This window comes from Olea europaea, unplaced genomic scaffold, assembly GCF_002742605.1.
Source record: "Olea europaea var. sylvestris unplaced genomic scaffold, O_europaea_v1 scaffold1341, whole genome shotgun sequence".
Taxonomy (NCBI): Eukaryota; Viridiplantae; Streptophyta; class Magnoliopsida; order Lamiales; family Oleaceae; genus Olea; species Olea europaea.
In genome coordinates, this window is record NW_019230899.1 from 135,325 (window position 1) to 148,380 (window position 13,056).

General features: G+C 36.7%; 1 protein-coding gene across 1 annotated transcript; it reads left to right on the forward strand.

Moving 5' to 3' along the window:
• Positions 1–1,330: 1,330 nt before the first annotated feature.
• Positions 1,331–12,704, forward strand: LOC111375144. Its single transcript, XM_022997938.1, has 5 exons — positions 1,331–1,805; positions 10,404–10,454; positions 10,914–10,976; positions 11,074–11,142; positions 12,123–12,704. The coding sequence occupies exons 1-5, from the start codon at positions 1,512–1,514 to the stop codon at positions 12,387–12,389; spliced, it is 744 nt and encodes a 247-aa protein (XP_022853706.1). The 5' UTR covers positions 1,331–1,511; the 3' UTR covers positions 12,390–12,704.
• The last annotated feature ends 352 nt before the right edge of the window (positions 12,705–13,056 follow it).

Sequence of the window (13,056 nt, forward strand, 5' to 3'; positions counted from 1 at the left end):
ATCGCTTCATTAATGAAACTCGATTCCCCACTTAGAACTTCTTCTTTCACCCAGTCGAAATATCCACAATCATTACTATAAGTGTAGAATAATCGCCTTTTGTTATTAATATCCCGTTCGACTTCAAAACATTTTTTATATCCATGTTTACACGAAGGGCATTGACATTTTGTTTGACGTTGTCCAAAGTAGTGAGTGTTGCTTCTGTAACTGTGACAAACTCCCGAATTCCTTCCCCTCATTCTAGTCGATAACTGCTGAACAAACAAATAAACAAACATAAATGCAATTGAATTACAAAATCCCACACCAACCATTATTAGTGTCCAATTACAGTATGCCCTAAACCTTATCATCCAAGTCAAAAGGCATTATCCCATTCGATTGCCGACATTAACCAATCAAAAACAAGATAGTAAAGGAAGAGCTCGATGGCCGACTATAACCAATCAAAACCAATAATTTTGCTAATAAAATAAGACATTAAACAACTCGATTCTCTGTCTACATGAAAACCAAACAAAATCATATTATTGAGGCAATATTATTGAGGGCGAATACAAAAAAATTCAACACATGGGTGATGAAATTTACAAGAAGTAAAAAAGACACACAAAATAATAATAATAATAATAATAATAATAATAATAATAATAAATGTTCGCTATCAAAATCCATGTACAAACCCAGAAAAAACACTTACATTATCCCTAAAGTGTGGCGGTAAAGGAAGGTGAGTGTGATGTTGGGGCTAGAGGTGAATGCATCATCAAGGACTGTTCGTAGGCAAATTGTTCATGTGGACGGAGGTGGGTGCGGTAGTGAAGGAAGGATACTCGCATCGTATGCTCTTTATCGGCGCCTGTCGATGGTGACGATGAGTGCAACGAGGGGAAGAGTGATTTGGGGGAAATGAGAAAGTAAATTTCGTGAGAGGATTTGGAGGGAAAGTTATGCTACAATGACAAAGGAGTGTGACAAAATTGGATGACAAAGTTGGATCTACACCAATCATTTCAAAAATAGATTTTTAAATCATTTGAAATCAGTGGCCTGGATTCTGTCAACACATTTTGTAAAGCCACTTTTGTAACCCAACCTTGTTGAAGTAGAGTTATTGTTGGAGGAAATGGGAGAGACGAACAAAAATTGGGGAATGGGGAAGTAAAATACGATTTTGTTTCAACATCTTTTTCATTTTTTTTTTTTTAGAAAACTCTGCCACGTAATTCAATTTCGAAATCCTGTACCATTTCTATATTGAATTCCTGTACTCGTAGGAAAATCCAAGAATGAATTACGTTAAAAAGTTGAGGACGAATTTATTACATTTCATAAATGTTGAGCACGAAAAACACAAAACTCTCTCTCTCTCTCTCTCTCTCTCTATATATATATATGTCATGGACTCATAATACCATATCATAGTTCGTCTGCCACCACCATTTCATTCCTTCTCCTTCTTCTCTCCCAATCTCTCTCTTATCTCTATACTACGGTAAGAAAACGCTATGAGTGGCGACGAAGAGTGGGTCAAAGCGGCGATGATTGATGATACGATGGTGGTGGAGCTTCTTGTGCGGCTAAATCAATCTCAACGTCCGCCGCCGGAGGCGATTAAGCAGCTTAAGTGGAGCGTCCGTCAACGCCGGTCTAAACCTAAGCCTGCTACCGGTGCCAGCCCCACTACGCCACTGTCATGGAGCGGCGGCGGCGGTACCTCTCTTAGTGGCGGCTGTGGTGACCGTGAAGAATCCAGTCATTCTCCTCCTCTTCCTAAACTCGCACACCATAAGAGATCTAAGGTCTGTACATGTAAAATATGTTCACATACAGATTAAAATATATATTATATATTCTCTACCGGCGGTCGATTACTTTTCCTGCTAACGGTGTTATTCGCCGCCGGAGTATCTTTTTGGTTTTTCCTTCTTCATCAGAGGCTGCTGTCATTTTTAAATGTGTGTGATTTTTTTATTGACGGAATTACCCCTTGAAATCAGGCTTAGCCATATAGGTTTTGTTATTAGCTTGACTAATGCTGTCTAGCACAAGACTAGTCATTTAGGTTTTCTTAAGTTTTTGACTATGAATATTTGTTGACCAGAATAACCTTCCAGATTTCCAAATTTCCATATTTCTACCTTGTTTGGTAAGTTAGATAGTACAATTCTAATCTTCATTTAATTGATTTTATCTTTGGCCTCATGATTATGCGTATTCTTGTCAAACCAAACCTCTGAGGGAGCCAAATGACAAAACAACCCCTATATATTAGAAGGTTAAATGTGTCATTTGACTTCTTGAACAGCCCAATGAAGTTTCAAAGGAAAGTCCAAGTCAAAATTCCCCCCACTAAATTACCACATTAACCTCAATGAAATTGAATGACAGTGAGGGTATAGGGGTATTTTGGTCAATTCAGTTAGTGGTTGCGTGGGGGGTGACGTGGGGGTTGTTATGCCCCCCGTTTAAACGGTGGCGTGTTTTCGTGGCAAGAGAGGTTTGCGTTCAGTTTGGTAGTGTGTTGTAAGTGGTTGTACACTTTGTTAAGAACTTTCGACCTTTATGTTAAGAGGAATAATCTAGTGTAGTAACGACCAATTTATCTTAACTTGCACCTCCAATATCTAGTTATTTTCCATATCCTCTTGTCTTTATCTTCCAACCATCTGATGCCACTTGTACACAACTAATGCGAACATTACGAGGCACCGCACCAACTGTACCAAGTTTTTTTTATCATGTGAATCAATGCACAATAAATATTCTCCAATGGGAAATATTTTAGTAGGTGGGTCGTATATGAACACGTGTTAGTAGAGGGAGTTAGAATGACCGCTTTGGCACAACCTTTCTTTTTTTACCTGGCTAAAGCTTTGTTTACCATGACTTTTGAATATTAAAAGAAGTTTTGAAATTCAAAAGTTGCTTTTGGACTCATTTGACTAAATTTATGAGGATACTTCTTGTAACTAAAAGAACTTTTAGAGGAAACTGGTACAACCCGACTTCTTCTGAAAAATAAGAAACGCTTTTAAAAATTAACTTTCAAATAAAAATTAGGGTAACTTTCTTTAAAACTCTTCTATAGCAAGTAAAAGCAAAAGCAGAAGTCATGTCAAATAGGTCTAAATTTGGAGAATGACTTTTTTTAACACATGTTTAGATAAGTGTTTTGTTTAGAACCAAGCTCCGTTCACAAGGGGTGCACAGACCCTTCATTGTAGGGGGGTCGAGCCCCACAGCAATTAAAAAAAAAAAGTTGGGGCCCACCCCCCCACCTTCTCTCACATCTGGCAAGGACCTGTGAACCACGCCCTTGTACCTCCAGCTTTTTTCGTTTAGTTTATAAACATTTTGGTCGAAAAACACTTTTAGTCAAATAAGCATCTTTATGTTCAAAAGGTGATGATAAGTGCTGTAATTTCTATGCATGACAGACTAATATTAGGTTATTGTTTTATATTCTGCGGATGGGTCCAAGAGAGGAAATCTTCGGTCAAATAAGTGTCAGTTACCTGGGGGCTTGAAAATAAAAAAAAAAAAAAAAAAAAAAAAAAAAAAAGAGATATAAATCGTTTACAAATATAACCGAGTCATTCACTTTACAGTCGTTTTCCTACAGTTACAGCCAATGGTATGTTTAAAGAGTTTGTTACAAAAAATGTGACAGATATAGCATGAATTTAGCTTTGTCCCTAGAAAGGTTGGCGTGGGGGACCATATTTGTCACCCAAGTATTTGTGGAAAAATCTAAATTTTCATTTCCTTTTTTTTTTTAATCTTTTTATCATTTCTTCTCTCTATTTGATGACATGTAACGAAGAATTTATGACAACCATCGTATATCTTGTGCTTACTTGGGTATCTAGGTAGAGGCGGATTTAGGAGGGGGCTGGGCTGGGCTGGGTTGGGCTGTAGCCCCCCCCCCCTCCTCTCAGGCTCAATAGTTTTTTTTTTTAAGGTATTTTTTATTTTATTTTTTGGTAAGAAAATCAGTTTTTTATGTGTAAATTTTTTTTTTTGAGCATAGTAGCCCGATCTTGTATCCAATCCTGGATCCACCCTTGTAGGTAGCTATGTGAAAGTCTGTGTGATTTCATGGGGACCTTAGAAACATGATTCTTGGGATGTCGGTTAAGGTGTAAAACAAAATTCACATTCACCCACTCCCAACTCTATTTTGAGTGAACAGGTATAGCTATAACACGTGAGAAATGTTGTTTGATTACAATAATTTGCCATATTGACAAAATCTTTGGTGGGTGTTGTCCCACTTAAATCCTTCATGGCTTGTTTGTAAGATAGATTACACCAATATTAAGGACGAAAAGAGATGAGATAAAGTCTATCTATTATTCTAATATCTAAAATAATATGTTGTGCCGAACATGCACTTAAGAGGAATATTTTATCAGCAGACAAATGAGATGTGCGACGTCGTGTTAGAGAATTTAAAGCTTTAAATTACTGGATCTTTCATGTTAAATCATCGAGAAATATAAGAATTAAAGCGGAAGCATACTTGAATCAGACATTGTTAATGCAATATGAATTTAGCGGTATGATCTTCCAAATCTACACACAGTCTCCTTTTCCTCTCTGTGATGGGATGCAATAGAGAATGAATAATACGTTGCATGTGATCTGGGGACCATAACCTATTTATATGGGGATGCCCTTTGACCTAATTCGGCCCATCATAGAATTAGGACTTGGGCCCGGTCTCTACACATATATAAATCCATACTTTAACTGGATACATTAAAATCCAAAATCGAAGTTTTATTAGATCACTTTAATTGGGCTCAATCGAATTCGATAGCCTGTAATTTAACACACAATTATTCACACATACAAGCCCATCTTTAATTAAAAATTCTTACAATCTCCCACTTGGGCTATATGTGTCACCTTATAATTGTGCATTAAACATAACCTTATGAGTACTCAGAATTTTGCTATCGTTACCGAATGTATCCCCAAACAATCCCATCCATCAATCATATCAACATAAGATTAAAGCGGCTTTCGCTACTTTCACGTAGCTAAACTCATCAATGGTCACGTATATCAATATAACCGAATGACATAGATCAAGCATGGATGTGTAGCATAAAAATTACATGTAATGTGATCTGTAACATGCCTATTTCCAACTGGTCCACCTTAATATCTTAGTGAGATTATTTTAAACAAGTTTAGAGATAATTAACCAAATAACTTTATAACTGAAAATAACTTTAACTTTAAACCGTATCCAAAATAACAGTACATGTGTCCAATATGAAAAGCAAAAATGCAAACTCCCACTGAAACTAGATATCCTCAAGAGACATTACACCCATATGAGCAGTGTGCTCATGAAAGACTTTGGGTATCAATCCCTTAGTAAGCGGATCCGCAACCATGGAGTTTGTCCCAATATGCTCTATTGACACCTGTCCACTCTGAACTCTTTCTTTAACGGCAAGGAACTTGATCTCTATGTGTTTTGACTTTGTCGAGCTCCTGTTGTTATTGGAATACAGCACTGCTGATTTATTGTCACAAAATATCTTAAGTGGTCTTTCTATATTGTCCACAATACGCAGCCCAGTGACAAAATTACGCAGCCATATTCCATGATTTGATGCCTCATAACACGCTATAAACTCCGCTTCCATAGTGAAAGTAGCTATGAGTGTCTGCTTAGCACTCTTCCATGAAATAGCACCTCCAGCAAGCAGGTAAATATAGCCTGAAGTGGATCTTCTACTATTTTGGCATCCCGCAAAATCGGAATCAGAATAACCGATGATCTCCAACTGATCCAATCTCTTGTATGTGAGCATGTAGTCTTTTGTTCTCTGTAAATACCGCATGACCCGTTTGGCTGCTTTCCAATGATCCATTCTCGGGTTACTTAAATATCTCCCTAGCATCCCAACGATGTACGTTATATCCGGACGCGTACAAACCTGAGCATACATCAGACTCCCTATAGCTGAGGAATAAGGAATCTTCTGTATTTCTTTAATTTTCAAGTCATTTTTAGGGCACTGACTTAAGCTGAACTTGTCTCCTTTAGCCACAGGGGTGTCGCATGGTTTACAATCTTGCATGCCATATCTTTTAAGTACCTTTTCGATTTAGCTCTTTTGTAATAATCCAAGAATACCTCGAGAACGATCTCGGTGTATCTGAATTCCTAATACAAAAGAGGCATCACCAAGATCTTTCATCTCAAAATTCTTTGCTAGAAATCTCTTGATTTCGTGCAATAAGCCTATATCGTTGCTGGCAAGCAATATGTCATCGACATATAAAACCAGAAAAATATACTTGCTCCCACTGAACTTGTGGTATATACAATCATCAACCAAATTCATCTCAAAACCAAATGAGATGATCACCTGATGAAACTTGTAATACCATTGACGAGACGCCTGTTTGAGTCCATAGATGGATTTCTTTAATTTACAAACCATTTGCTTTGCATCGCCCGATACAAAGTTTTCTGGTTGTACCATATAAATTGTTTCATCAATGTCACTATTGAGAAACGCTGTCTTAACATCCATCTGATGTAGCTCAAGATCGAAATGCGCTACCAATGCCATTATAGTCCTGAAAGAGTCTTTCGAAGAAACCGGAGAGAAAGTCTCTTTATAATCGATGCCTTCTTTTTGTGTAAAGCCTTTTGTGACAAGACGAGCCTTATACCTCTCTACATCACCTTTCGAATCCCTCTTGGTCTTAAATATCCATTTGCAACCAATGGGTTTCGCACCTTCAGGCAATGGAACGAGGTCCCATACGTCATTGTCCTTCATGAACTTTATCTCTTCATTCATAGCATCGAGCCACTTTTAAGAGTTAGAACTTTCCATGACTTGACGAAAGTTGATCGAATCATCTTCCACCATTCCAATGTCAACTTCATGTTCTTGAAGAAATACGATGTAATCATTCGAAACCGCACTTCTCCTCTCTCTAGTAGATTTTCTTAATGGCATTGGTTCTTGAGGGTGTAGAGTTTGTTCTTCTGAAACAATTTGTTGATTTTGAGAGGGAGGTATGACATTGTCTTGATCCAGAGTTACTTCTTGAACAATATCAGGGATAGAAACCTGATCATTGTCAATGGCAATTGGAGGAATTTCAACATATTCCTCCTCAAAGACAAAGCCTTTAACACTTTCTCCCCCCGCAAACTCAACATCCTCAAAGAACCTAGCATTTCCTGTCTCGAAAATTGCCTTAGTTGTGGGATCATAAAACTTGTAACCCCTGGACCTTCCAGAATATCCAATGAAATAGCAACTGATGGTCCTTGCGTCCAGTTTCTTTTCATTTGGCTTATAGAGCCTTGCCTCAGTTGGACACCCCCCAAATATGCATATGCTTCAAACTAGGCTTCTTGCCCGTCCAAAACTCATATGGGGTTTTATCAGTAGCCTTAGTTGGAACTCTGTTGAGTATATAAACTGCAGTCTTTAATGCTTCACGCCAGAGAGATTCTGGTAAGGTAGAATGACTAATCATACTCCTCACCATGTCCTTAAACGTTCTGTTTCGTCTTTCAGCAACACCATTCATAGTGGGCGAAGCCGGCATAGTGTACTGTGGGACGATACCGCATTCCTCTAGGAATTTAGCAAACGGTCTTGGACACTGTTCACTTGAACCGTCATATTTGCCATAGTATTCACCCCCACCGTCAGATCTGACGCTTTTAATCCTTTTGCCGAGTTGGTTCTCAACTTCAGCTTTATAGTTTTTGAACACATCCAATGACTGTGATTTTTTATGAATGAGATATATGTAGCCATATCTTGAAAAATCGTCTATGAACGTTATAAAATATTGTTGACCATTCCAAGAACCCGTAGGGAATGGTTCACAAATATCCGTATGTATAAATTCTAAGACGTCCGAAGTCCTATTGGCTTGAAATCTCATTTTATTGGTTTGTTTTCCCTTTATACAGTTGACACACAAATCATATTCTGTGAAATCAAGAGGGTCGAGAATCCTGTCAGACACAAGTCTCTCAATTCTCCTTTTGGAGATGTGACCTAATCTCTTGTACCACAACGAGGCAGAATTCTCGTCATCTAATTTTCGCTTTACACCTCGAGTACCTACATGCAAGGTTGCATTATAAGAAGCAATTGTATCAATTGAATAAATATTATCGTAACCTGATAAAGAACCGAAACCAACCAATTTTGAATCATGAAACAAACTAAATTTTTCATTTCCAAAAGAACAAGTATAACCAAATTTGTCCAAAATAGAAATAGAAATCAAATTTCGTCTAAAAGACGGTACAATAAATGTCTCAACAAGATCCAAATAAAATCTAGTCTTTAACAATAATCTAAATTTTCCTATTGCCTCTACTTCCATTCTATTGCCGTCGCCAGCATAGATGTATCTTTCACCATCACTTGGTTTTTGGCAACTCAGGCAACCCTGCATAGACATACTGATGTGAGTTGTTGCACCAGAATCTATCCACCATGTATGTCTAGGTACCGAAGTTAAATTAACCTCAGAACAAACCAAATGAAGAAGAGTACCTTTCTTTACACGCCATGCGTGGTAATTGGTGCAATTCTTCTTCTTATGACCTGCAGCTCCACAAAAGAAACAACCGCCTTCAGTTGGTTCCTTATGCTGTTTCTTTTGCGGTGCCGTACCTACAGCTTCCTTATTAATCTTTCTTTTCTTGTTACTTTTGTCCTTAGAGGTGGTGGCTAAATGAGCACTTTCTGTCTTTTCATGCTTCAATCTTTCCTTTTCCTCGACACAGTCTGAGATGAGCTCATTGAGGGACCATGAGTCCTTTTGACAGTTATAGCTCACCTTGAATTGACTGAAATGTGCCGGAAGGGATATTAGAACCAAGTGCACTAACAAGTCTTCAGATAAATCCAACTTGAGTGCCTTTAGTTTTGAAGCAATGTGAGACATTTCCATAATGTACTCCCGAATGTTTCCTTTCCCTTTATACCTCATTGAGACAAGATTTGCCAAAAGTGTACTTGTTTTAGCCTATTCATTCTTGGTAAACCTCTTCTCAAGGTCCTCAAGGAAACCTTTAGCCGTAGTCACCTTATCGGACATATTGCTCCGGAATGCTTCTGGAATAGCACACTTCATGACCATTAAGCTTATGCGGTTCGATCGTTCCCACTTTTCCATCTCCCTCTTGTCATCAGAGGTACTCTTATCAGTAAGTGCAGCAGGTTGATCGATCCGTAAAGCAAGGTCTAGGTCCATGACTCCGAGAACAATCATAACGTTCTCTTGTCATGCCCTGAAGTTTGTGCCATTTAACATTGGAATTGAATTGATGCTAGCAGAGATATTAGCAGCAGAACCTGAAACTGAATTAGAGAACATTTATTATGAATAGCTCACATGAATATCTTTAATATACAAATAATAATAATAATAATCTCAAATAGTGGTAGGGCCCATCACAAGATACCAAGCACAATATCAATATCCAGTCTTTGGATAGAGATATTGACTTGTAAGCGGTACTCTTGGCGTAGTGATCAAACATTGACGATAAAACAACGTGTCAATCAATAAACCTTTTTTTGGACCGATTTATTGATCACACATTAAACCAAATAATCGTCATACGTTTATCACCACGGATGCATGTGTATTCGGTTAAATATTGACCTTCCTTTGGGTCGACCAATATTCCCATGAATAACACGTGCACAAACACTTTTTAGCATTCTAAGTTAGTCAATTTTCACAAGAGAGGTTGCTTTGGCAACATGTTGCTTCAATTAACTAATTTTCGAATATTTTATCTCTTAAAAGAGTCTTTAATACCAAAATTTGAGAAAGAGAATCACCAATTTTGCATATTTTGATTAGTTTTAAACTTTAGGGGCCTTAGGATTAATAATTCAAAACTTTAAGGGGGCAAAATTAATTAATTTCAAACTTTAGGGGTTGAAATTAATAACTTGAAACTTTAGGGACCAAAATTAATTAATTAAATACTTTAGAGTATCAATTAAAACAAATTTTAAAACTTTAGGGGCCAAAATTGACCAATTCAAAACTTTAGGGATCAAATTTTAAAAAATTTGAAACTTTAGGGGTCAATTTGAATTAATTATGAACTTAGGGGGCCAATTTGAACTAGTAATTAAAGTTTGAGGGCTTTAATTATAAATTTAGAACTTTAATTGCCCGAATTAATTAATTTTAAAACCTTAGGGACTGAATTATTAAATCCGAAACTTAAAGGCCCAAAGTTTGGGTTTCTCATCTTCAAATTTCACAGATGTAAATATGTTATCTACTCATTATTCATGCTTATTTACAGTAAAATTTAGTTAATAAGTACACCGCATGCTAATTTTTACTTATATTCATTGCAGGTTAATAACATTAGTGAAAAATCGACCATCAAGAGATCAAGAAAGAAGAAGGTGATGATCCTGCTGTTTTTTGAGCTCATTGAGTGCATGCTACATTCACATTTTTAAAATACCCACTTGATATTTTGACGTGTTTTTGATTTCCTAAAACATTAGTTTTTCGTTCAGATTGTTCGAAGTTTCACAAACATTAAATATAAAATGTGTCCTGCTGATATCGTTGTGAAAATTAATTCAAAGAATCTAATATATTTGATAAAATTATCAGCATTATTTTCTGAGTTGTTTCCCGTGTAGGAGAAATATATACTTTAATTAATTCAGAGAATCTTAACTTATTTGGCAAAGTATTCAGCATTATTTTCTGAGTTTATGCCAAAAAATTCAGGATAATGTTGAGAGGCGTACAGGGGGACGTTTTTGTGCAAAAGAAAGAGAGCATGTAAAATTAGCACTTTAGTTGTTACTTTCACGGCTTTTCTTTATACTCTTCTTGGTTTTGATTTGCAGACCTTAACTGAACTGAAAGAAGAAGAGGACTTGCTGCTTAAGGAAAGAAGAGAATTGAAGAGGGTACTTTTCTTCTTCGTGCTTCCACATATATTGATTCACATAAACTTGTAAATTTTCCTACCTTCGAATTGGTGTTAAAACAATCGTCTCTACGCAGGAAATATCAGCATTATGTGTCAATTTGGAGAAACAAAGGGCTACCAATGAAAGCTTGAAGAGAATAAAGGTGCAATTACCTTGGTTCACTCTGATGTCATCATTTTCCAGTATTTCTAGTTGATAAAGAAGTCAAATTAGGCTCCATGATTATTCATTTTTTGATATTAACACATCTGTTAATGTTTGGACAATATAATCCCAGTTAGCATCCTGGAAAAAGTTCAAAGTAATTATCTTTCTTTCGCTAACACTCTAACCTACCACCAATAGACGGCCGACCTACTGCTGCTCGAAAAGGAAACTGCAGTGATCTGGTTTTGTGCTTTGTATCAGTGTATAGTATCTTAACTTCTGTACTTGCAACACCTAGAAATAATGCACGCGACACAGAATTGACACATCGGAACAACTGGTATCATGGTCCTATTAACTTGTTATTTTCTTGATATAATACTTAAAAGAAGAATGGGCAGCCAGCCGAGTGTAGAATAGAATGTGACCCAAATAGCCATGGAAGGATTCTCGAAAAATCTTTATACCTAAAGGATGATGCAATCTAGAGTCTTGTGTTTAAAAGAGTGACGTGATCTTGGTACAAGAAGTTAAAAGATGGAGGGGAAGACTGAAACCAGCATGGCCTCTTATGATTGTTAAGAATCTAATTGCTTTGGATATTCATGTAGAACTAGTAATTGACAGATGAGATGAGTGGGGCGACGAAGCATCTATGTAGCCAACCTCAATTTTATTTAGAATAAGAGTAGCTTTTTGTTGTGGTCGTTGTTATTGTTTTATATTTGTTCTCAATATTGTGTAATTTATAGTGCTTTTTGTGGTGATATGATGATTCGATATTCTGTTCTTGGCACTCGCATGCTTTCTTTTGATTACTCTTTCATCTATGGACATCAACAACCACAAGAAGAATGCTAAACATCAATCAGAAAATAGTAGTTAACAAAATGAAATGTCAAGAATCTTGTCTTGTGCATCTGATGTTTTGTTACAGCCTGAAAAGCTGAAACTGATGTTATTTTGTCTGAATAGATGGAATTGCAACCACTTCCAGAACAAGGAACAACAATTGTATCCGAGGCAACAATTTCTGGTCGAGTTCAGGAAAAGATTGCATCATGTCGTCCTATCCTTCCTATTAAGCCGCCTCCAGTTGTCTCTAACGACGTTGTTGGGCTGCAACTCCCAACGTCTGATGACTCTCCTGAATCGCAGGCAGTTGAAGTTCCCGTGGGTAAATTCATGCTTCCGGATCTTAATATCGGGTTTGACAAGGAATCTGGATGTGAAGTTAGCTAGTTGATCAAGCATAAATACCAGAAAATATCTTCTCCAACCGAGTTAGGACTAATAAAACCAATACCACCTGTACTTAGTAAGGCCTAGTCTTGCTCTCTAGGACCTATTCTTTTCGTTAGTTTCATGAAGTTTCTTTGGGTTAGTGTAAAGATCACGACTCATTAGTTGCAGCCACATTTTTTTCTCACAGCTTTAAACTTGTATAGCATTCCTTCTATTTTCTTTCTGGGAATGTGGGGGGAGTAATCTATCTTGTGCCACTGTTAGTAGATATAGTAAACAGCAAACTGAATCTTATTTCCAATGATTTCAGGATCCTTTGTGTTCACGAAAATATCGTTCGAATTAAAATCATTGTAAGTGTACGGTTCTTTAATAAGTAATAAAGTATATTTGAGTTCAAATATCGTCCAACAAATATTGATCTAATTTGATTTTAAATATTGCGACCTTAACCGAAACAAGAATAAAGTGATGTGTTTGTTTATGACGAAATTATAACCAAAATAAACTTTTTATGCAATTATGAGTAAAATAACCAAGTTAAATGCAAATTGTGTTGAATGCAAATTAATGTGTTCTAATGTATGATAAACGCACTAGGATTACAAATTTTCATGTAATAATCCTTCTTAATCTCAGTTTTACTATTTGACTACACGTTTGA